Genomic DNA, 24,998 nt, shown 5'->3' with positions numbered 1-24,998 from the left:
GAAAATTGAGCATAAACCTATTTTATTTACATATTTAATGAAATGTGAAATTTCAAATGTACCACTGAATTGTTGAACATAATTTATTTATTTTTTAAAAAGAGAAAATAGAATAAGAGTGATCCAATCTAAACTAGATTTGCTACATGACCATCTCTTCCTTCCCTCCTCCCCTTTTTCTATCCTCTCGATTTATTTCACAAAGTTGTGTATTATTTCTGTTTTGTTTTTGTGAAACTATTTCTGTTGTCATTTCTTTAGTATTAGGTGTGTGTTTCACTTGATACTACTGAAACCCACCGAGTAACATATTGAGAAAATCAACATATTTGTTTGTGCTACTGATTGAGCGAGTCAGTACCTATGCATCGAATCCATCACTTCCACCGACTACAACTTAAGAGAGTTGCATAACCAACAAACTTACCTCCATGACCATCCACTTAACCATCTTCTGATCAGGTCGAGAGAGTTACACAGCCAGCAAACTTGATTCCATTTTCCTCTTCCAACCATCATAAATAGCTCATCGGCCTTCGACCATCGCCTCGACCATCAACCATCTTACCGACCACAAACAATATTTTTGACCACTGACCATCTGACCACTCTGTGCCTGCATCATCTAGTATCCGAGCCAAAAGGCTCATATCAAGGTTTCTCTATATTTATTCTTGTTCATTCTTTTGTTTTTTTTTTCATTCTTGAAACACCCTAAAAGCAATTTTTGAATTTTTTTGTGTTCTTTGTTTTTATTTTTTTTAAATGCTAGAAAACAAAATAAGTATCATTAACCACATAATTTAGTGAGCAGCGCCAAATCTTTCTATGGATTGCTTATTTCCCCTCTTTCGCCGTCAAAGTGCCTAGGGTACCAGTTCATTTTGGTTACCCGAAGCTCATGTAGAGGCACCTAAGACAGGATCCATCATCTTGGCAGAAATTCCTTTAAAATTTAGAGCTCAACAACTGGCGGGCATGAATGTCCCATTGTGAGACTACCTGTTGAATGTCCGATGACACATTGCAGAAAATTTGCTTACATGTTTTATTAATCCATCTAAACTAAAAGAACAATCTTTTCTTTTTTCCATTTACATATTTAGTTTCCGGTCAATCATAGTTTCATTCTAAAACTTATTTGCATTCAAATAGAAAAACCATTGAAAAACTTATGGCTATCCAAACATGCAAGAATTTTTAGTTCCCTATAGATCATCACGAAATAGATTTGTGAGATGTTTTATGTTGCAGTTCAAGACTTTTGAAGTTTGGAAAAAAATGGAAGATTCTTTCAAAATCTTCTAGATATACACGTACAAAAGATAATGGTAATGGCAATAATTTGTTAAATAAATTTTATCAAAATCACCAACTTCTCAAATACAGATTTTGTAAATGTATTGACAGACACATGACTGAACATCAGAAATCTTGAATATGATGGTGACTTAGATACATTTGAGGTAGTATATGGAGAACAAATGGCACAAATAATAGACAATATTACAAATTTGTTATGGACAATCAGAATAATCGATAGTATTTTCTATTTTTTGTGTTTAGTTTTTTGTTACTTCATGTTTTAATATATTTTTATAATTTCATTTTCTGAAAGTATTTATATTTTAGACAATTTTTTAATTTTTAATTATATTATTATATTAATAAAATATTTATATTATTTACTTATATTATATATTACAAACTACTATTATTTTATCAATTAAACTATTATTAAATATCATAAATATATATTATTACCAATTAAACAGTATTTTGCATCATTTCCTAGTTAAAGTCATGATTATCATGCATGAACCGCAATTGCGCTATATCACATTTTCATTTTGTACTATTTTTATTACTGAATTCACTGTTATCATTCCGACCCTAAATATAAACATGAATTACGACTTCGTGCTTGGCTCTCGTGGTTCACAGGTTGTTGGGATGCTTAAAAGGTGCAAAGTTATTTGGGAGAGATTTACAGATAGTGTCAAACTATTTATGTGCTGGTTCACTCATTTTCACAAAGAGTTAGGTTAAAACATAAAAATTTGTTCTTTAATTGTTACAGCAATTCATATGCTGATTTAGATCATCAAACATAATTAATTTAAATTAGATATTCATAATCACCGAAACAATATTTTTTTTAAAAAAAAAATATAAAAATACGAACTAATTAAACCAAAACTGAATGAATTTTGAGTTACAAAAAAAATATAATTATATGCGTAAATACCAGTTTATTTATATTTAAATTAATTGAAACACTCTAAACTACTATTAAAATCTTAAAGATATTCGTTATATTTAAATTCAAAATAACTATAATATCTAAAATAATCAAAATATTTTGAGTTATTATTAAATATCTGAAGATATTAGTTATATTTAAATTTAAAATAAATAAACCATCCAAATAATAAAATTATTCTAATAATTTTAGTTACAATTGTTAACTTATACATTTTCAAAAACTTGAGCTAAATTTTATTTTTAAAATACTTCAGATAGTTTTAGTAAAATATTCAATCCAAACGGAATCCAAATAAATTTTAATTCTACGTTGATTTTAAGTTATATGATTGGAATTAACTTAAGTTGCAACATATCCAAACTGATCCAAAGAAATAAAAAGAAAAAGGTAATAATCACTTTGGTTTTAAAACCTACCATATTAGATATAGGAAAAAAATGTTTTTTTAGACAAAATAAAATGGTAACTATGTCCCATTAGACTAATCTCATATATTTTATGTTTCATTATGCTAATTATTTTTAAAATATCAATATTGTCTTTAAGTTCAATTATAAATTGAAAATTACAATTAACAAAATAACTGTTAAATATTAAAATATAATAAATAATTAAAGTTATTAAAAAAAATTGAAAATCCTCAAATAAAAAAACTGATTATTTTCCTCCCATATTTTTCTGAAAATTTGATTTTTTTCATATAGATATTTCATCAGTAATTACTATTTTCAATTATTTTTGTTTGTAAAACTATTTATTTAATTTATTTTCAAAAATACTAAAGGGCATTAGAGGCAAAAATGATACAAAAAAGAAATGAGTCTAATGGGATATAGTTACTATTTTTTGCTTAAAAAAACAATTTTCCCGATATATTCGATTGTATGATCAAACAATATGAATATCTAATTCTCAATGCGAGCAACCGGTGTATCTAGCGCTAGTGGACAAAGACCCCACAAAGTTAGTCAGTTCGGTTCACTCCTCCTGATACCCCCCTCCCCCAAGTTAAAAAAAATGAAAGTAAAAACAATATATCTGAATTTATACCAAGTCCTGCCCTAGGGGTGTCAATTCGGGCTAGTCCGGTCCGACGCTTATAGGGCTATAGGGGTTTTTGGGTTTTTTTTGGCTTTTCGAAAACTAATTTGTCATTGTCACTTTCATGGTTTTAATACATGTGAATTTTCATTAAAAAATAGTTTCATTTTAAAATATAAAATGATTTAAAATTTTTCTTTTATCAAAAATGTTTTACCTTTTCGTATGCTTTAAAAACACACTTTGTATATTGAAAAAAAAACGTGTTGTATATGAAAAAAAGGTATATTTGCAAAATTTAAAAATGCGACATTTATAATGATTAAAAAATAAAATCATTAACAACTTTTATATTTTTTTATTAGAGTTTGGATAACGATATCAAAATAATATGTCTAAGACTAATAATCATTTGGATTGTAATAACGATGATATTTAAACTAAAATATAAAACTTAGGGGTTTTCGGACCGGCTTTAACCCAAACGGGTTTAGGTCCAAAATATCCAAAGCCCAAATAGACTTAGCCCAAAAAGTCATATTTTTCTTGGGCTTATAAAACTAAGCTCAAATCCGATAATTTTTAGGGATGGGTGGGCTCGGGTTGCGGACTTCGGTCCTAGTTGACATGTATATCCTGCCCATTACCTGATTCATGTTCTTCTTTAATTTAGAACAACTACCTATTACAGATGATAATGAGTCAAGATGACGATATAATTAATGAAATTGTATTATCGTTAGTGATCTAAATTGTTTCGGTAGGGCTACTAGTAGTTGTTGACAATAAATAAAAACTTTATGATTATTTTCTTTTCATCCAATAAACCGGTTTCGTTTTTTCCTCGGGTGCAATAAATTGATTATAAGGACGTACATCATTGTCTACATTATTTTAAGAAAGAAATTTAAAAATCAACAAAATATATAATAGAAATTACTTCAAAATGTCGACATATTTGGCGTGTGTATACAATATTCTGGAGAACTTATGAGCAAATGTCTTCTCTTCTCTAAAGTCTAAACCTGTTGCCCAACTGCGAACTCCATCACGATGTCGACACTAACTTGTTTCTTCCTCCAACTTGTTTTCTTCTCTATTCATCCTATCTTTATTCTCGTATTTAATAACTCTCATTCATTCAAGTCTTTGGAGTTTACGAGGATACTTCTTTTTACGCTAACTTTTTTCATGATCCCGACGAGATCTTCTTAGTCACTCAATGTTCATCATCGATGTTCGTCAATCTCAGATTACTATTTTCAATTATTTTATTTATAACTTCCTGAAACTGATTCTGTGTTTGTTGGTTTAGGTTCTTTGGAGTTTGTTTCCTCTATACTTTTTCAGATCAGAAAGAGATTCTCTCTCAGGTATACTTCATTGAACATAACGTCAACGAACTCCTTTGAAATAAACATTCATACTTTGCTAAAAAAAATTGCAAAAGATTGATACTATTTTCCTTTTCTATTCAAAATCTTTGCATGTGTTTTGAAGTTTTATTTAACAGAAAGGTAAGTACAGATGTTACAATGTATATCCTCTGTTTAGGGATTAAAAGATTCAAAACTTTTGTTCTGATATGTTTAATCTTGTTGCACTGGGTCCTCTGTTTACAGAAACAGAGTCCATCTTGCAGGTAGTTCCTGAGACAATGGTTGCTTCTTCATCCACCATTCTTTGCAATGCCAGCGAGTCAGATCTTTGTCGTGACGATTCCGCTGCGTTTCTGCTTAAATTAGTAGCCATTGCATCCATTCTCTTAGCTGGTGCTGCTGGTGTAGCTATACCACTCATTGGGAGAAACCGCCGGTTCCTTCGAACAGACAGTAGTCTATTTGTAACTGCTAAAGCCTTTGCAGCCGGTGTGATCCTCGCCACTGGGTTTGTTCACATGTTGGCTGGTGGCACTGAGGCTTTGAACAACCCGTGCTTACCGGAGTTTCCTTGGTCTAAGTTTCCTTTCCCGGGGTTCTTTGCGATGGTTGCTGCTTTGATCACTCTGCTTGTTGATTTCATGGGGACTCAGTACTATGAGAGGAAGCAAGAGAGGGAAGGTGCTGATCCGTCTGATGAACAGCTTGGTATTGAACAGTCTCCTGGTATCGTTGTTCCCGTGGTTGCGGAAGGAGGGGACGATGATGATAAAGTCTTTGGAGAAGAAGACAATGGCGGGATTCACATTGTTGGCATTCATGCTCATGCTGCTCACCATACACATAGTCATGGTTCTTGTGATGGACACCAGAAAATTGACATTGGTCATGCTCATGGACATGGACACGCTCACGGAGGTTTGGAGCTCGGAAGGCATGTAGTTGTTTCTCAGGTACAAATCTCTGTTTCTTGATTCTTGTTTCTTGTATAGTCTCAGATGTAAGCTCAAGATTAGTCTCATTTTACCAACATTGTTAGGTTTTGGAGCTTGGAATCGTGTCACACTCCATTATCATCGGCATATCACTTGGAGTATCTCAATCTCCATGCACAATCCGGCCTCTAATCGCAGCACTATCGTTCCACCAATTCTTTGAAGGGTTTGCGCTCGGTGGATGCATCTCCCAAGCGCAGTTCAGGAACAAGTCAGCCACCATAATGGCTTGCTTTTTCGCCCTCACAACACCGATAGGGATCGGTATTGGAACTGCAGTGGCGTCGTCTTTTAACTCTCACAGCGTTGGAGCGTTGGTCACGGAAGGTATCTTGGATTCTCTGTCGGCAGGGATACTTGTGTACATGGCTTTAGTGGATCTCATAGCTGCTGATTTCTTGAGTAAGAGGATGAGTTGTAACTTTAGGCTTCAAATTGTTTCTTATATGATGTTGTTCCTAGGAGCTGGACTCATGTCTTCTCTTGCTATTTGGGCTTAGATTGTGAGATTATTTCTTCTGTTATAGCTGCTTGCCGCAGATAATATGTATAGTTCTAGAATAATCAATCTTGAATGTATTTTCTTGATTCTTCGAACTCCGAATGCTTGGCAATAGCAGTTGAGTGTAGGAAATGGTAGCTCATTTCAGCCCAGTTAATGAAAAAAACTTAAAACCATTATATGTGACTTCGTCCCACATCGAAGCTTACAAAACTCACATCTCTTTCCTTTTCTTGTATAATTAGCTTCACCTCTTCTCTTTTACCTACCAAGTCAAAGCAATAGTTAATCTTGGACTAGTTATTGTTAAATTATCTAATAAACTGCCACCGACAATTTCTAGGCAGGTTTCCGCAAGCTTCTATGAGTTTTGCGTTGAATGTTCCAGTAAGTTTGTAGCCTTCTAACTCTATTTTATAGTTTTTTATTCAAGAATGTTAAATTTAAAAGATCCTATTTAAAGAAAATTTCCATTTTTGAAAACTTTATTTTCAAAGACATTAAATCTAAATTTTTAATATTTATGTTGTAGTTGATCCCATCTTTTGATTGATCATTTTTAACCAGTGATTAAAGTGAAGATTTTTCTTGTAAATTTTTCCAACTAAGTTTAGAATTTTCAATATGTATAGTTCAGTTCTGAATATGTTTCGTCTTTATGAATTAAGCATCTATTTTTTATTTTTTTATTCTTTGTTTAAATCAAATATATAATTTTAGAAGATTCAATTGATTGATGATAAACATATTGTTTACATATATATATAAGAGCCCAATATTCATAAGAGCTCAAAAAATTATGAATATAGCGATTGAATAGTTGATATGACAATTAAAGCCAAACTTTGACATTTCTCTCTTTCCACTCTCGTGCGCGTGAGTATATGCGCGTCACATTGTACGGCGAACATGACTGAAATATACTATACTATAAACCATATAATATAGTCGAAGCATTAATACAAATATACATGGTGACAAGAGAAACATGTTACAAACGTTAACAAAAACACCACACCAGCAATAATATTCTAGACTATACAATGTACATGTTAGTCGAAGCAGAAATACACCAGAGCATCTACCGAATTTCTTATGCTACCAATCATAATAGAATGAAACCAAAAAATATACAATTTAGTTTATCTTCTTAGGTCATTTTTTAACTGAAAGCAGTAAAATGAATGTATAAATAAGAGCGGCGGATGAAGAGATGTTGTTGTTGCTACGTAAAGTAAAAGAGAATAATATGTGGTGGGAGGAAAAGAACCTACAATGGAGGTGGAAGAGATGACAAGTGGTGACAATGGTCGAAGAAAAGATGGTGGCGGCGGCGACAAAACAATCAGTAAAAAACAAAAAAAACAAGAAAAAATGAGCGAGTTAGATATGACGTTGCACAATTTGGGATATAGAATAACCCAAAGCGGGAAAGAAGGTTAGCCGATACTATACTATAAAGTATGTATTATAGTATGTACTAACGTAAACAAAACATCCTACATACTTAATTCACTGGGGTACGTAAATGACGCCGCCATTGTGTCATACAGAGTGGTCGAATGTGTTATCTGCCGACAGAAGAAACACAAGAAAATACTTCGAACCGTAAGGAGATCACAATTGTGGAATTTAGTATAGCAGACCCGCATATAAGCTAGTTGTTGCGGAAGCAGTTGAAAGCTATTATATACTATCAAAGATAATAGTATAGAAATGACACAGCTGATATATAATACATAGGAAACCTGAAATTAGGTATGATGTCCGAATAAGCATTGGAAAAAGAGACAAAAACATTTATGTAGAAGTCTAGTTTGGCTGCTGAAAAGCATAAGTTAGACGCACAATAGGAAGAAGAATAAAAACATTGTTATAAATGAATGGCAATTGATAAAAAGGTCGTTAGCGTTGTACTTAACCATATATAACTTCCAAAATAATATGCAAATTGAGATGTCCGCCACAGTAAAAATGGAGATGTTAGAAGCAAAGCTTAGTAAAACCGAAAACTTATAAGTAGCATATGAGTAGAGAAAGCACAAATAGGTTCCATCCAACATATCATTACGGGAGTTGGTCAGGGGTGAAGGTCGAGAAGGCTGCAACTGTATGTCTTCGCTACAACTGCAAGTGACTCATAGTGAGTTTTTTACACCATCCAAGACAATCATGGAAGTGTATATGTATATGAATCTCACTATACTATCATGTCAGGTGGTATAGTAAAGGCCCTAACTTTCAATATCCTACTTACGCCGCATGACCGAACCGTTCATCGCTAATTTCAACTTTTCTGTTCCCAAACTTAAATTTCCACGCACTCTCTTAAAATCCCTCTTCTTCGTAGCTAGCAAGAGTTTGAAAAATAAAAACAACTTTTTTTTAATTTTCAAGATTAAGAGAGGAGACACTCGTTCATGTTTACACGTGCAGGGAGGGATATTTTTGGAATTTTCTATAACAATATGTAATATATCATAGCCAAAGTGATGTTATGTGTATAAACTTAATTTCTCTTTTTCTTATGTATATATGCCCCAATTTCTCATATATATATATATGTGATATTGTCATCCAAATATAAGGAAAGACTTAGAGCATTTCTAACCCATAACATTATGATAGAGTCAAAGTCACATTATTTTAGTGTGATTTTAACACTAAAATAAATTTCATCTTCAATCCAATTCCAAAACATTATTTTAGTATGATTTTCAACTAAACATTTCCAATCCAACACTAAAAGTTATACTATTTTAGTGTAACACTATAATTTCATTCTAAATTTGGTGTAAGATTATAGTATCAAACTAAAATAATGTAACTTTTAGCATTGGATCGTAGAGATTTACACTAAAATAGTGTCAAAATTACATTAAACTAGTATTTTGGAGTTGAGTTGGAATGACTTTATATATGGACTGACACCTTATGTGGAGATTGCAGGAGTACATAGATGTCTGCACTATAATGCCTTGTGTGGTATTGGAGGGGTACTTAGAGGTCCTTATGCACGCTTGAGTTGTGGGAGTGCAAAGAGGGACGTACTGACATTATATATATATGTGTGTATGAGAAAAGTATGATGTAAAAAGACTATAGCTAATTTCTATCAACGTATTGTTTGCTATGTGTGGTGCTTTAGGTACTATGTTTGTTCATATTATGGCATTTTACAACTTATCTTTCACATAGAGCATATTTTTGATATTAAGGTAGTTTTTGGAGTATAATGACAATATGTCCTCGTATAAACTCAACATCAACCCTAGCTTATATTCTATCTATTTGCATGTGTGTGTCGAGGTTTAGTGTTTTTTAGAATTCAAAATTTAAGATTTTTTATTTAATTGCTTTTTAATCTTAGCCATAAAAGGAAAAAAAAAGTTCACTTTTCTCTAATCTATTTTATCATATCCTCGAATTATGATAAAGTGTGTAAATCAAAACGAAAAGGTTACATTGGAGCAACGAAGTGTTGAATTGGTGATAGTAAGTATGAGGTTGCGACCTAGGTGTGATTGATACTATCTTTTTCAGCTATTCATGGAGTCAAAGTGAGAGCTGGCTGAGATTATTTGCAAAAAATGTGGTATAATATTTATACTAAGGCAGTAGATGCACATGCATAGCTCTCTGTCTGATCATCATATTATTGACATTATTCAGAATGTGATTTTCATAACCTGCTTGTTATAAGCACGGTTATAATAAGCGAGTTGTGTAAAAGCACATTCCAAAAAATGTGATGAAACAAAGAACCATGCTATGTGCATCCGCTGTTTTGGTATAAACAATACGTCACAGTATGCCAATATTCTCAGCCAATTCTCTATCTGGTTACATCAGTGGTTGAAAAAATGGTATCAACCTTCTAGGTCGCAATCTCCTATTAACTTTCACTTATTTAAGATTTTTTTGTTCTTCCGAATTTTTTGTGTTCCAATTTACACACAGTCGCACCTTGACCTAAGATAAAAGAGACAAGAAAAAAGTACAGTGGTTTTTGATTTTCGTGGCTCTTAAAAATAAGAAATTAAAAAATAATCTAAATTTGAAATTTTGCAAAACATTAAACCTCAAATACGTGTGAAGATATACTAGAGCTGAACCTGTTTTGCATGGATTATTTTGATGAAAATATATTTATATAATGTGATAAATTATTTTGTAGATTATAGTAGTTCTAAAATTTTGTATTTGACAATTGTTTATATGAGATGAAATAGATTAGCTAAAATTATATATGTGTCTAAAAACACTCAATGTCAGGTTTGTTAGTTTTGGATATAGTTTATTAAAATACTATTCATTGCGATTTTTAACCAATCATAACTATTCTTCAAGGTTATATTTTGCAAAAAAGAAAAAAAAAAAAGAACCGGTGTTATAAGCCCAAACTAAAATCGAAAATAGTAAAACATAAACTGAAAATATATCGGGATGATCCTCACCGACTATAAATTATCTTTTCTAACTATGAATGAACATAAAACCAAAATAGTCGAACCAGTTCGTTTGACTAAGATAATAACGGAAACCGGTGTAAAATAACCAATCGAGAGATATACAAACATGTTATATAGAAGATCTACATATATACATATGTGCATTAACCTATGAAAAATTATCAAGGATTGGTATAAACATTTCCATTAACTACACATTTGTTTTTAAGAGGAACCGGGTTGACTGATTAAAGTAATGACAATATAAATCGATATGAATTTTACCCAAAGAAAACTATTATAACATGTTGATAATATAATCAGTATCAAGTATCAACATTTTAGAAGTGTTGGTATATACAATTATTAATAGACCACAAACTCAGAACAATAAACAATGAGCTAGATAAGAAAAATATCAAATATATATCTAGATATATATTTAGTTTTATTTGTTACGAATTAATCCAACTATAATAACTTTGTACAGTAGATTTTTAAAATGACTCTATTTAATAAAGAAGATTAATCACTACACAATGACTCTATTTTAATATAGTAGACTAATCACTATACTCAAAAACTACTTCAGTAACATAAATGTGTTCTATACTTCTATGTGAAAGATAAATGGACAAAACTACTCTAGAATATAGTTGTCTTATAATAATTTACAATAAGGTGTTAAAAAGAATATATTAAAAAAAAGAATATATTTTTCTTTTAACCAGTAACTAAATAAAATCTATATATAATAGCAAACCAGTTTTTGACAATAGATGATGTCATCATTTTTTTATAGGAAAATAAAAAATTTAATCCAACAGTCAAGTTTGTTGATTTTAACATCTAACAAATGTGAAGATCTTTTAATCTAATTGACTTACGTCACTAAAATAAACCGTAATGCTTGGCATCTTTCTACGAACAGTCTCCTCTCAAACAACACAACCCTTAAGTTATGCCTCTTTGACTATCTATATATCTATGTTTCCCATTTTTTACACCAATTCTTCTTTCCTTCTTCAATATATCTCCTCTTACATCATCTTAAATGATGTCTGCTTAGAAATCTATAGCCTTTGTATGAGTATTTCTTTTTCTTTTTTATGTGTATTTGTCGTTTAGGTTTTGTTGTCGTGTCTTTTCCATACTATGTTTTCTTCTCATACTCTGTTTTTGTAGTGACAGATTAGAGTCTCTGTAAATTTTCTAATTCCATAAAAAAATAATGCGATTAGTCTATAGCCTTTGTTTGAGTATTTCTTTTTCTTTTTTATGTGTATTTGTCGTTTAGGTTTTGTTGTCGTGTCTTTTCCATACTATGTTTTCTTCTCATACTCTGTTTTTGTAGTGACAGATTAGAGTCTCTGTAAATTTTCTAATTCCATAAAAAAATAATGCGATTAGTCTATAGCCTTTGTATGAGTATTTCTTTTTCTTTTTTATGTGTATTTGTCGTTTAGGTTTTGTTGTCGTGTCTTTTCCATACTATGTTTTCTTCTCATACTCTGTTTTTGTAGTGACAGATTAGAGTCTCTGTAAATTTTCTAATTCCATAAAAAAATAATGCGATTAAAAATTATAGTCACTCTATTAATTCTCAATAAATAAGTTTCTGGGTTTCCAATATATTGAACCCACAATCCATATCAGATCTGAAATGGGAAAATAGTCATTTAAATCACCAACTTTCAAATTTGGTTAAAAAAACATAAATTTCTTCTTCGTGGACCATTTAAATCATCAATTTATCTTGACTAACCACTGAAATTCGTTTTAAAGTTTAAAAAAACATTCCTCCAAGGATTCGAAACCATGACCGGAGGTACAAATACGGCACAGTCAAACCACTAGGCTACATAAAAATTAAATAACTTTTATAGATACTAATAGCTATATTATTATTATCTCAAAAATTATTATTTATTTTATTACCGTAAATCATTTTTTCATAAATATCTTGGCATATTCCCGGAGAATTGGTAGAACAGTTTGTTCGAGTTGAGATAAACAGTGGAACTTCTTCTTCCTTTTGGTTTGATGACCGGGTGCCTCTTGGACGGTTAATAAATTTGACAGAACTAGGGGATTGTATTGATATTGGTATTCCCATTAACGCTACTGTGGAATATGCTGTGCAAAACTATCAGAGAAGGAGGTATAGAGTTGATCACTTGATTATGATAGAGCATGAGGTATACATATGAAGAGAAGCGCAAGCACAACTGTAAGACCACCAACAATCCATATATAAGGCACATGACCACCACCCTTTGAAGTGTGATTCACCTGGCAGCAGATTTTTCCAAAATTTGAAAAACATATATGAATGTGAGCATGATTCTAAAAATAGTAACTTGAGATTCAGATCAAAAAGATTTAAATCAAAACCTGAGACGTTGATGTTGGTTAACGTGGGAGAAGGAGAAGGAGAAGGAGCAGGAGGGGTTGTCTTCTTTGCTTCACTGAATCTTTTCATTGAACCCTTTCACAATAAAAATACGCAACCTTTCATGCCTACACAAATAAAATCTTCAAACATATTAACCATGGTGCTGGTGTCCATATAATTATCGTCTCGTGAACCGGGCCTCGTGGTCTGGTGGTAAAGGGAACCTCGGCTGAGGTGCCCGCCATCACGAGTTCGAGCCCCGGCCATAGCGGATTTAACATGGTTTCCGTTTGGCCTACAGGACCTTCCTCGCTAGTTCCGGTTGGACGCGGTGGGATAGTCGGACTAAGTGAGAGGTCCGGATACCTTGATTATCAAAAAAAAAAAAATTTATCGTCTCGTGATTTTGCAGCATCTTTAATGATTTTGTTTTGTTATTATTTTACGGGTTTTACCACAACAACAAAAAAAACCATCCGTAATATCTTTTTTTTTGAATTATACATGGATATCTTGACCCCACATAAGTGGTCCAGACTAGTCACGTGTTGCTACGTATCGGTCCCCTATCCCTGGCGATGCCGAAATGTTAATTTCCCTAGTGATCGGGACTCGAACCCTGGTAGCTTCACCGTATTGAGTTTTTTCCCTCAATTTAATCGCCACAAGGCCACAGTAGGTCCTGGTTAAAAAACCATCCGTAATTTTTTTTTTTTTTGAATTATACAACCATCCGTAATATCACTACCTTTGAAGAAGAATCAATATACATACTATGATTATGCATAAGTACTTTATATTATTATTTGTATGCACATGGGTTGGGTTGGTCTTCTTTTCAACTTTAACCAAGTGCTTCTTTTCAAGTTTGTTGAATTTCCCACAAGCAGAACATGTACGTACCTGTTGATTATAATGTGTACACATGTCAACAATTTTTTTTGCCGATATATAAAATAAAGACACTTAACCATTCATTTACACGTTCGTTTACATGTTTATGAGATTAAAACAAAATTTCAGAATATCGGTTTAAAAAAATGCCGTATGTTTAAAAACGGTTAGAAGATTCTCTACAACTAATTAGTGAATTAACCAAATCTAGAATGGCTCTGATATCACATGTTAATTTCCATCGTAAAATCTACCCAAGACTAATAGATCATAATCTAGATTCAGTTTAATTCAATCTAACCGATGATGTCACCATTTTTTAATGGAGTGTTATATATTTTCAGAAGATTATCTCTTGAACCTTTTTGATAATAATAGGTTAACACATTTATCTAATAGTCACTTATGCTAAATAAATTAAGATGTTTGCTTATGCTAAATAAATTATTTTAAAAAGATCTTTAAAGTTTAAGTTAAGCTTGATTTTTTAAAAACATTTAGGGATGTTAAGAAAAAGATTACATTCAACTATTCAAGGGAATGTATACCAAATTCAGTTACTTAAAAAATTCAGCGAAGCAATGTGTCTAACCATCAGACCAGCGGTTGCGTCCGTTAGCAAATAATTACAATGCTTCAGATATTATTTAAGTAATCACCGTTCCACATCTTTTTTCCACTTAGAAATTAAAACAGCGGTAACCTCGTACCTTTGACAGTTTTTTGAATTTTGTCTTCTTCACTACACTTAATATATAATTCTATTAAAAAAAAATTGATCCAAAACGTCAACGAGAGCACATTGTAGGCACGAAATAAATAGTTCGTTAGATCGAAAATAGGAAAAAAAAATAGAAGAAGGGGGAGCTTTTCGCTAATACAGGAATTGGTTCTTTTGAATGAAACTGTAAGAGCATCATTATCCGTACAATCTTTGATGGATCTCTTAATCACTTTTTTAATATTAAATGGGTGTTAGCTTGAGTTAAAAGACCTCTATATTTTCTTCCTCTAATGCAAGTTTCTTATTTGGCATATAAGATAAATAGAGTAGAATAAGATTGTATGTAACATGTAGTAATCGTTTTCAAAGCAATCTCACATAATCAAGAAACTACTCCTAGTTTGACAACAAACACATCTGTACAAATGCAAACACATAACAGCAAACTAAGCAGCACATTGTTAAACTAGGCTTCGTCCTTGGATATGCACTGGTGGTGTCTGAAGCAGCTAGTGAGATGGTCATTCATGAGACCAGCTGTTTGCATGAACGAGTAGATTACCGTTGGACTAACACTTCTAAAGCCTCTGCGAACAAGGTCTTTGCTTATCAACTCGGCTTTGGATGTCTTCGCAGGGACTTGGCGTTGGTACCGGAACTGACTCTGAGTAGGCTTTTGGTTAACGAAGTTCCAAATGTACTTGTCAAACGATCCAAACTCCACTATTATCTGAATTGGAGAAAAACCAAACACAGTCAATAATAACACACACAAACTATGATGGGGTTTCTAAGATATTAAGTTACCTTGCGAACTTGGTTTGCGTTCTCGAGGATTGACCGTAGCTTCTGCTCTGATAGTAATGAGTCAGGAGATGTTATCTTTTTGTTAGTTATTGCAACTGGATCAAAGTCCATGAACACTTCCCTGAGTAAACAAAAGCAAAAAGCATTTCGAGATTTGAGCTCATAAGGAGATAATGTTACCATAAAACTTTTGGTGCTAGTTACCTGAATGATTGTCTTTTGGAAAGGATATCTTTCCAGGATAGTTCAGCAAGAGCACCAGAGAGGCTTAACAACTCGAAAAGTTTCATGCAAAACCAAATAAGAGGGTTTATTAATCCACAAAGAGCAGAGCATCTCTCAGGCAAAAGCAAGAGAGAGAGAGATGAAGACGTACATGTCATCATGGACAGGAACTTGTTATGAACTTGTAATCGAACTCTTTATGATCTATGAATGAGAAAGGGGAAATATTGTTTTACTCGAGAAACGGTTACAATAGGACAAACCAATGAGAGATTCTCTCACCTCACTACACAATGATCATCCAAATGATCCCCTCTCTCACAATATTCTCTCCGTACTTATACTACTACGACGCTATCAAATGTGTGACCTCATAGTAGCCAGCTCATAGCGACATCCCATGTGCCTTTGCCGGTGAGTCATCACTTCTTCACTACCTTTTATTCTTCTAGAACTTGCCCTTCAAGTACCAACACTCTTTGGGCCACAACTCTTCATTCGTTTCCTCACTTCGTCTGGGCCTTACGTCTCGTGTACTGATAGAGAGTCGGTGGGTGATTGGCCTCATACGTATCATTACCCTTCCCTTCCAAATTGACCTTGTCCTCAAGGTCGAAGTAAGGAAACTGCTTCAGGATGGTACTCTTCCATTCCCAAGTACAATCAAAGGCTGGTAAACCCCTCCATTTGACTAACACTTCCTCCTGTCAAGTCCCCTGATTGACCCTTGTGTCCCAAACTTCTTCTGGTTCTGCTTCCAGCACCCCCTCACTCGAGAGATGAGTAGGGAGTGGGTTAAACTCTTTTATCTCTCCAACGACCTTCTTAATCTGAGAAACATGGAAGGTGTTGTGAATCTTGGAGCCCGCTGGTAATTTCAGACGGTAAGCTACTGGTCCTACCCGCGCTTCAACTTCAAAAGGACCATAGAAGCGGGCCGCTAACTTCTCATTTGCACGCCGTGCGAGTGACTTCTGACGATAAGGTCTTATTTTGAGGAAGACCATATCACCAACTGCGAACCCCACTTCCCGACGATGCTCGTCGGCTTTCAACTTCATCACCTGCTGAGCTTTGTTGAGATGCTCACGAAGGAGTACCAGAGCAGCATCTCGGTCCTGCAGTTGTTTCTCGAGCTCTGCATTCACAGTCGAGCCTGTTTCGTACGTCACCCATGTAGGAGGGTCTCTACCATACAAAGCTTTGAATGGTGTCATTGCGATCGCTGTGTGGTAAGAAGAGTTGTAACTGAACTCCGCCCATGCCAAATACTGAGACCATGTTTTCGGTTTATCGCCTGCGAAGCAACGGAGATAGGTTTCCATTCCTCTGTTGGTGACCTCCGTCTGTCCATCCGACTGTGGGTGATATGCCGTGCTTAGACAGAGCCGTGTTCCGGAAAGCCTGAATAGTTCCTTCCAAAAGAGGCTGGTAAAGACCTTGTCTCTATCTGAGACAATGGTGCGCGGGAACCCGTGAAGTTTGATGATCTCTTGCGTAAACACCATTGCGACGTCCGGAGCGGTAAAGGGGTGTTTCAAGCCAATGAAGTGACTATATTTAGTGAGTTTGTCAATCACCACCATTACTGTGTTGTAACCCGCTGATTTCGGTAGCCCCTCCACGAAATCCATAGCAATGTCCTCCTACACTTGCACCGGAATTGGCAAGGGTTGTAATAAGCCACCGGGAGCCAGCGTGGAATACTTGTTCCGTTGGCACACTTGACACTACGCTACATAGCGTCTGATGTCTGTGAGCATTCCCTCCCAAAAGAACAACTCACTGATTCTTCTCTGTGTTCTGTTAACGCCACCGTGACCCCCCATCTTACTGTCATGGAACTCAGATAGTATGAGACCCACTAACGGTGATGTTTCTGGAACCACGAGCTTCCCATTCCGCAGTAACCTCCCTTGGACTAGAGTGTAACCCACATGACTAGCAGAATCCGCTTGCAACTCAGCCATGATCTTCTTCAACTCAGGATCCTTATCGACGGCGCTACTGATCTCCTCCAATTGAATAGCAGCCGGTACGGATACCGCAAACACTTCTGCGACCATAGCCTTACGCGACAACGCATCCGCGGCTTTGTTCTCCAATCCAGGCTTGTAGTGTATCTCGAAATCAAACCCCAATATCTTCGAGAGCCAGCGTTGGTAATCCATATTGATTTCACGCTGCTCCAAAAGGAATTTGAGGCTCTTTTGGTCTGTCCTGACAATGAAGTGTCTTCCAAGTAGGTAGTGGCGCCATTTCATCAACGCGAATACTATCGCCATCAGCTCTCTTTCGTAGACCGACTTCAGTTTCTGACGCTCAGTAAGGGCCTGACTGAAATATGCGATGGGTCGTTGTCCTTGCATTAAGACAGCTCCCAAGCCCACTCCTGATGCTTCAGACTCTACCACGAACACTTCGTTGAAATCAGGGAGAGCCAAGACCGGTACTGTCGACATTGCTATCTTCAACTTTTGGAACGCGTCTCCTGCTGCAACACTCCAAACAAACCCCTCCTTCTTCAGCAGGATCGTTAATGGTCGAGCAATGTCACCATATCCCCTTACAAACTTCTGGTAGTAACCCGTGAGTCCTAAGAATCCTCGTAAAGCCTTGACGTTGCGAGGTTCGGCCCAATCCATCATTGCCTTCACCTTATTCATATCTGCTGCTACCCCCTCTGCAGATATAATGTGCCCCAGGTACTCGACGCTACTGCTACCAAACGTGCACTTCTTTCGATTAGCAAAGAGTTCCTGCTCCTCCAAAATCATCAGCACAATAGCAAGGTGTTGCTTGTGTTCCTCCACGCTTCGACTGTAGATGAGGATGTCGTCGAAGAACACGAGCACAAACTTACGCAAGTATGGTCGAAAGATGTCATTCATCAAGGCCTGAAATGTGGCCGGTGCGTTAGACAATCCAAACGGCATTACGAGGAATTCGTAATGTCCGTCGTGAGTTCTAAACGCTGTCTTCGGAACATCTTCAGCTCGCACCCGTATCTGATGGTAGCCCGATCGCAGGTCTATCTTGGAGAAGATGGTTGCACCATGGAGCTCGTCCAGTAACTGATCGATCATCGGGATCGGGTATTTGTCAGCGACCGTGTATTTGTTCAATGCCCTGTAATCTACGCAAAAACGCCAGCTCCCATCTTTCTTGCGTACCAGCAATACTGGACTGGAGAAAGGGCTAGAGGTTTCTTGAATAATCCCTGCTGCTAACATAGAAGCAATCTGTTGCTCAATCTCCTCCTTCTGAGCATGCGGGTAACGAAACGGTCTTATGCTGACTGGTTTAGCGCCGTTTTCCAAGATAATCGTATGCTCGCGTCCCCTGGAAGGAGGGAGACCGCGCGGTTCAGAAAACACTTGTGTGTACTGCTCTAGCACCTCTTTCAACTCCTCTGGCCAGGCTACGGGAAGTACAACATCTTCACTTGCGCGTAGCCCGCCAAACTCTAGCAGAACGCCTTCACCTTCTTTCTGCAATGTCTTCCACATCGACTTCAAGGAGACAGAAGCAGAATGAAGGCTCGGATCGCCCTGTAGAATTATCTCCTCCTCTCCGTCGTGGTATCGCATGCATTGGAGCTTCCAATTAACGTTAACGTCTCCCAAGGTGTCGAGCCATTGAACACCGAGGATCACGTCAGCAATGCCCAACTCGAGTGGTAAGAAGTCAGTCACCACCACGTAGCCGGGAAGGCGTAACTCTAATCCAATAATGACCCCTTGTCCTTCGAGAGTGGCACCGCCTGCGACCATTACTCCATAGCTCGCGACGGCTCTCTTCTGGAGGTTCAGCTTGGTGACGATCTTTTCCGAAATGAAATTGTGCGAGGCACCGTTGTCGATCAAGATGACCACCGCTTCACCGTGGATCGTACCGCGGACCTTCATCGTCTTAGGAGAAGACAGACCCACCACCGAGTTAAGTGACAGCTCTGCTACCTCCGCCTGCATTTTAGTAGGGTCGTCTTCTCCATCCCCCCATTGCTCCTCCGCCATTTCAATCTCTGTTCCATCCTCCATCACCATAACGACTAGCATCTCCGCTCGTGCGCACACGTGTTTGTACCCGAATTTCTCGTCGCACCGGAAGCACAACCCATCGCGCCTCCTCTGCTCTATTTCCGCCGGTGTAAGGCGACGGAACGGAGGTTTGAGTCGGCCATGGTTGTTCTTGCCTCCCTCGCGAGGTGTGTTTGGGAACCCTTTAGGCCCATTGGTATTAGTAGCGGGCTTGTTCTTCATGGGGTTGGGCCCGGTACTCGTTCGTGGGCCTGATGGGCTTGAGAAGGGTTTGTGGTCTCCGCTAGTTTTCTTCGTCGGCGACTTGTCGGGCTCTTTGTCGTCATCCGGTGGGTCGTCGGCCATCGACCACTCCTCCACCATTTTTGCCGTAGTCATCAACTTTTCCAACGTCTCCGGCTCAAACATCCTGACACCGGCGCGTATGCGATGCTTCAGCCCTTTTTTATACGTCATCTTCAACACGGTCTCTGAGATCTCAGGCGAGTTCGTGGCGAGAGCCAAAAAATCTCGGTTGTAAGCTCGTACAGATCCTTCCTGATGCAAGGCGAGAAGCCTTTCTCCGGCAGAGGTATCATGCATCTCGGAGTACTGGGTCAGTAAACGCCGGCGTAACTGCGCCCAGTTGTGAAATGGGTTTCGGTCACGCTCCCAATGATACCATAGCAGGGCCTCTCCGACAAAGCACAGACGCACCGCACGAACCTTCTCCTCGTCCGTGAGATCGATAATCTCAAAGTATTGTTCCACTCGCAGGACCCATTCCTCGGCGTCCTCACCGTTAAACGTCGGCATCTCCATCCGACGGGATAACGGGTGGAGCTTACCTCCTACGTACTCCCCTTGGAAGGCGTTGTCCAGAGGATTTATGATCTATGAATGAGAAAGGGGAAATATTGTTTTACTCGAGAAACGGTTACAATAGGACAAACCAATGAGAGATTCTCTCACCTCACTACACAATGATCATCCAAATGATCCCCTCTCTCACAATATTCTCTCCGTACTTATACTACTACGACGCTATCAAATGTGTGACCTCATAGTAGCCAGCTCATAGCGACATCCCATGTGCCTTTGCCGGTGAGTCATCACTTCTTCACTACCTTTTATTCTTCTAGAACTTGCCCTTCAAGTACCAACACTCTTTGGGCCACAACTCTTCATTCGTTTCCTCACTTCGTCTGGGCCTTACGTCTCGTGTACTGATAGAGAGTCGGTGGGTGATTGGCCTCATACGTATCAGAACTCCCCACTCTTCATCGTGGAAAGCAATGTAACATTGGTCTATTATTAACATGAAAACAAACAAAAAAACAAAATCATTGTTCAAGACATAGCAGAGGAACATATTCAAGCGGAGATTAAGTTAAAGACCTAAGCTTATCACTATCAGTATAGAGAAAGGACAAACAAACTAATCTCTACATTTCCTGTTTATGTGGTCGTTGTTCAATAGATATATATGTTTGAACACAAAGCAATTCTCAAATAAAATCATCCATATACTGGCTTCCAGAGTCCACACCAGATACAGAAACCAACCAAACAAACAAATAAAATCACCGAGGAGATTAATCGAGACAGAGAAGCCGAAAGGGTTTCGTCGAGGAGATGAATCGAGAGAGATAGAAGCCGACGAGAGAGAGGTCGCCGACCACGGCCGACGAGAGAGAGGTCGCCGACCACGGCCGCCGACGGAGACGTCACGGAGAAGAGAGGAGCCACCGACAGAGAGGAATCGAGAGAGAGACGCTTTCGTCGAACAGAGGATTCGAGAGAGAGAGAAACCGAGACGATCGAAACACCAAACCTCTCCTTCACCCATTCATGTGTCGCCAGCTGTCCCATAAGAAACGTTGCTTGTGGAGCTTAAACAAGAGATGTGTCTTCGGTGTTTGCATTTTTTCCTTTTTTTATTCACAATTACACTAAGAGACGTGCATAAGATCCCCGTTAATGGTGGTCTAAGAGCATCTTTATCCCATATACTCTACTAGGTCTCTTATTTTATTTTTAATAGTATTTTAGGAGTTAATTTTGGTAAGAGACATGTTTAAGAACTTTGAGATTTTTCTCCCTTCATTGCAAGTCTCTTATTTAGGGTTTCTTAAAAAATGTCAACTCATTTGATTGGTGGCATTGTAGATAACAACAACATACCAGGCTTTGTAGAAGAAACAATCTCTTGAAAACCTGAGAGTAACAGGCTTTGTAGATTCATCATCTTCTTTTTGTATATCTTCTGTTTGAGATCCATTGTTAGTTTTGGAAGAAGCTGCCTCTGCAATGGGAGTTGAACTCTCTGTAACAATAACGCCACCGTCTTTGTCTGCTTCAAGCAGAGGAGGAGACATATCTTCTGCAATTGGACAAATCAGTCAATAGCATGAAACTTTCAGTGAAGTACAAAGCAGAGAATGTCTGTATCTTATCAAGCAATGAAACCTAAACTCTTTAGCCTTTTACCATTTGCAACGCTAAAGCAGTGAATATCTAAACAAGTACATAACAAACATACGCTCTAGGGAACCAAAAATAAACAACAAAACAGTAACTCTGTGTAGATTCTTACCTCCTAAAAGAGAAATAGATGTTTCATACTGAATTGAACAAGCCCTAGTTGTAGCATCTTTTGGTTGCAACGCACTGTTCATCTTCGATGAAGCTGTTTCGGCAATGGGAGTCGAGCTTTCTATCACAGTAACACCACCGGTGTCAGCTTCAGGCAAAGGAGAGAGATCTTCTGCAAGAACAAATCTTTTCAGTTAAATAAACCCCACCTAAGACTCAAACTATACAACTTTTGAGACCTTCAAACTCTAAAAGCAGGATTCCATACAAGCAGCATCAAGAAAGAAAGACTTACTTCTTTTTCTGAGACTCCATTGCTTCAAGAGCATCACTCTTCAGCTCATCCAGCTGTCCTTTGGCAATGCTTAGCTCCAAATTTTCCTCGTACTTAGGAAGATATTCTTTCCTAATCCCAAGCATGTTGTTCACAATTAAAGAAATGCAATTTCATTAGCTGTTTTTATGTAGACCGAACATTTGTTGAAAAGTGTGATATTAACGCACTTTCTCCAAAGCCTCGAACATCATGGCCTCAGCACCAAGTTCATCAGTAAGACCCTCCTGCAATTACAAGCACAAAAGTAACTCAAAGACTGCTTTTAACACTTCTCAAATGCTTCACACAAAATAATGAAAAAGAGTGCGAAACTAAAAATAATGAACATGAACGATCCAATTGGAGAATCTGGCGATATCGTCTTCTCGGAGATGGAGATGGCGGTGGCGGGGAGCTGTAGCAGCAGCACCGTCCGCCGGTAGATTCAGTTCCCACGACTCATTCGGATGTCCATACAAACTCAAATTCTCCATCTCTACACAAATAAACAAACAAAAAAATCAATTCTCCCAAACAAAAAAGGCCAAAAATTTCTTGTCCTGGAGAGAAATCAATTAAAGGAGATGAAGAGATTACACCGGAAAAGTCCTACTCCTGCCATGGCTTCTTCTTCTTTCTTCCTTCTTCAACCATAGAAAAATACTGGAAGAGACGGCATCTTCTGTTGCTTAATTAAGAGACGTAGTTTGAGGTAATTGCTATTTTTCTTTTTTTTTAATTCTAAAAACAATAAGAGACGGTCTTTGAAGACCCCGTTAAAGATGCTCTAAGACTTCTAATAGTTACTACAAGTTTTGTTTGCGTTTTTAGTTATTCATAATTAATACACTTTCGTCAAAGGAGAACTTATGAAAGCTTCAGTTAATAAGCGGCTCATGCCTTATTACAAGGACTTTCTCAAAGAAGAATCTATTTACCATCTCGTTACATGTATAGAAGCTCGACTTGCCTTTCGAACAATACATCATTTTACACGTCTCTTTTAAAATTAGAAAAATGTTTAAAACATCCTAAATTGACTTTTATTTCTAAAAAAATACACTCATTCAAAACTATCGTAACATTTGGATTTAGGGTTTAGGTATTATTGTTTAAAGTTTACTATTTAGGGGATGGGATTAGATTTATAAATTATTTTTAAACATTTATAAATAATTTAGAAGAGTTTATTTATTTATTTATGAAAATAATTATCTTTCAAGGGTAAATTTGAAAAGTTGTATCAAACTTACCATAAAATTGAAATTCCACCTTCGAATTTAAAGATTTTCTACAGTTAGTTGATTTCATTAATAAAATTTTAAATAAATTTGAAACTTTTAAGATTTGTTTATAAATTTTGAAGATTTTAAACTTTTTCTTGAAACATATATATTATTGATTAAAATATAGTTTGAATACTAAAATGAACACATTTAAAAAAATAAGTGTATTAAAAATAGCAAAATAATTATTTTGAGTAATATAAATTTGGTAGCAAAAGAGTTTGCGTACCAAAAAGCTTAACGAAATTTGGTTGGAGTATTATTAACTATTTTTTTTCTATTTTAAAACGATACACCTTTTTCAGACATCTTTTGAATTTCTGAACTACGCACCCTTTCCCACTTTTTTTTTTTTTAATTCTAAATGATGCATCCTTTTAGTTGGCTCTAATCCATCTGCTTGAGAAAGATTTTTTTGGAAACGAAAAGGAAAATTGAAGAGAGAGAGAGATAACATACCTATCTTACAACATTTTTACAATTACATATCTTATAACATTTTTAATCTTGTAATTTTTTTGCCTATTTGACATTCTATTATCATCATATAAGATGTACGTATAATATACCTCACAAATTTTGTGTACAATAAAATGACTTAGCAAATGTATGAGATAAATGAAAAATAAAAATTAATTAAGTAAAAAAAATTATTAGGTTTTATAAGTTTGATTAATATTGTTAAAATAGTTTAAATTTTTAATAAGTAATTTATATGACCACATAAATTCATTTGAAAATTTATTTAAATCTTAGAAGTGTTACGAATAAGATTACGTTTAATAGAGAGTACCAAATTCAAATACAGTTACTTAAAAATTTCAACGAAGCAACGCGTTTTACAATAAGACCAGTGGTTGCATCCCTTAGCAAATAATTGCAATGCTCAGACATTATTTAAGTTATTAACCTTCCATATATCTTTTCTATTCATAAATGACAACTGTAAATTGTTTTGGCAGTTTTTTGAACTTTGTCTATTTCACTATACTTAGAGGGAAGGAGAGATTTTGTCTGTTACTTGAAATCTTTTTAGTTTATTAAATATTTTATTTCCATAGCATAATATGTACATCTACGATATATCATGCAAATTTTGTATA

General features: G+C 36.0%; 3 protein-coding genes across 5 annotated transcripts; 1 reads left to right on the top strand and 2 right to left on the bottom strand.

The window, feature by feature from the left end:
• Positions 1-4,313: 4,313 nt before the first annotated feature.
• Positions 4,314-6,272, top strand: LOC106322838 (fe(2+) transport protein 3, chloroplastic-like). Its single transcript, XM_013760986.1, has 4 exons — positions 4,314-4,544; positions 4,623-4,680; positions 4,930-5,639; positions 5,726-6,272. The coding sequence occupies exons 1-4, from the start codon at positions 4,530-4,532 to the stop codon at positions 6,179-6,181; spliced, it is 1,239 nt and encodes a 412-aa protein (XP_013616440.1). The 5' UTR covers positions 4,314-4,529; the 3' UTR covers positions 6,182-6,272.
• Positions 6,273-15,109: 8,837 nt separating this feature from the next.
• LOC106336535 (probable GMP synthase [glutamine-hydrolyzing]) lies at positions 15,110-15,744 on the bottom strand. The gene is made up of 3 exons (XM_013775382.1): positions 15,659-15,744; positions 15,455-15,575; positions 15,110-15,377 (listed from the first exon to the last, which is right to left on the bottom strand). Exons 1-3 carry the CDS (start codon positions 15,742-15,744, stop codon positions 15,114-15,116), a joined length of 471 nt encoding a protein of 156 aa, XP_013630836.1. The 3' UTR covers positions 15,110-15,113.
• Positions 15,745-20,646: 4,902 nt separating this feature from the next.
• Positions 20,647-23,339, bottom strand: LOC106304245. Of its 3 annotated transcripts, XM_013740662.1 has the most exons (7): positions 23,207-23,339; positions 22,943-23,105; positions 22,798-22,854; positions 22,589-22,699; positions 22,295-22,465; positions 21,883-22,081; positions 20,647-21,006 (listed from the first exon to the last, which is right to left on the bottom strand). In XM_013740662.1, coding segments are annotated over exons 4-7 (405 nt in total). In that variant the 5' UTR covers positions 22,623-22,699; positions 22,798-22,854; positions 22,943-23,105; positions 23,207-23,339; the 3' UTR covers positions 20,647-21,005. The 3 variants fall into 3 exon arrangements, with proteins under 3 accessions (XP_013596116.1, XP_013596110.1, XP_013596122.1); XM_013740656.1 differs by having other exon boundaries at positions 22,589-23,105; positions 23,209-23,339; XM_013740668.1 differs by having other exon boundaries at positions 22,589-23,105; positions 23,223-23,339.
• Between the last annotated feature and the right edge of the window lie 1,659 nt (positions 23,340-24,998).

Source organism: Brassica oleracea, chromosome C1 (genome assembly GCF_000695525.1).
Source record: "Brassica oleracea var. oleracea cultivar TO1000 chromosome C1, BOL, whole genome shotgun sequence".
NCBI lineage: Eukaryota > Viridiplantae > Streptophyta > Magnoliopsida > Brassicales > Brassicaceae > Brassica > Brassica oleracea.
The sequence above is the reverse complement of the archived record's forward strand: the minus strand, read 5'-3'. Positions and strand labels throughout refer to the sequence as shown.

Coding starts and splice junctions, on each gene's coding strand:
- LOC106322838 (XM_013760986.1), top strand. Junction 4,681..4,929: donor AGAAAGAGATTCTCTCTCAG/GTATACTTCATT, acceptor CTCTGTTTACAG/AAACAGAGTCCATCTTGCAG. Junction 5,640..5,725: donor GGCATGTAGTTGTTTCTCAG/GTACAAATCTCT, acceptor CAACATTGTTAG/GTTTTGGAGCTTGGAATCGT.
- LOC106336535 (XM_013775382.1), bottom strand. CDS start 15,744: ATGAAACTTTTCGAGTTGTTAAGCCTCTCTGGTGCTCTTGCTGAACTA. Junction 15,576..15,658: donor TCCAAAAGACAATCATTCAG/GTAACTAGCACC, acceptor TTGTTTACTCAG/GGAAGTGTTCATGGACTTTG. Junction 15,378..15,454: donor ACGCAAACCAAGTTCGCAAG/GTAACTTAATAT, acceptor TCTCCAATTCAG/ATAATAGTGGAGTTTGGATC.
- LOC106304245 (XM_013740662.1), bottom strand. CDS start 22,622: ATGCTCTTGAAGCAATGGAGTCTCAGAAAAAGAA. Junction 22,466..22,588: donor ATGGAGTCTCAGAAAAAGAA/GTAAGTCTTTCT, acceptor TTGTTCTTGCAG/AAGATCTCTCTCCTTTGCCT. Junction 22,082..22,294: donor ATCTATTTCTCTTTTAGGAG/GTAAGAATCTAC, acceptor GTCCAATTGCAG/AAGATATGTCTCCTCCTCTG.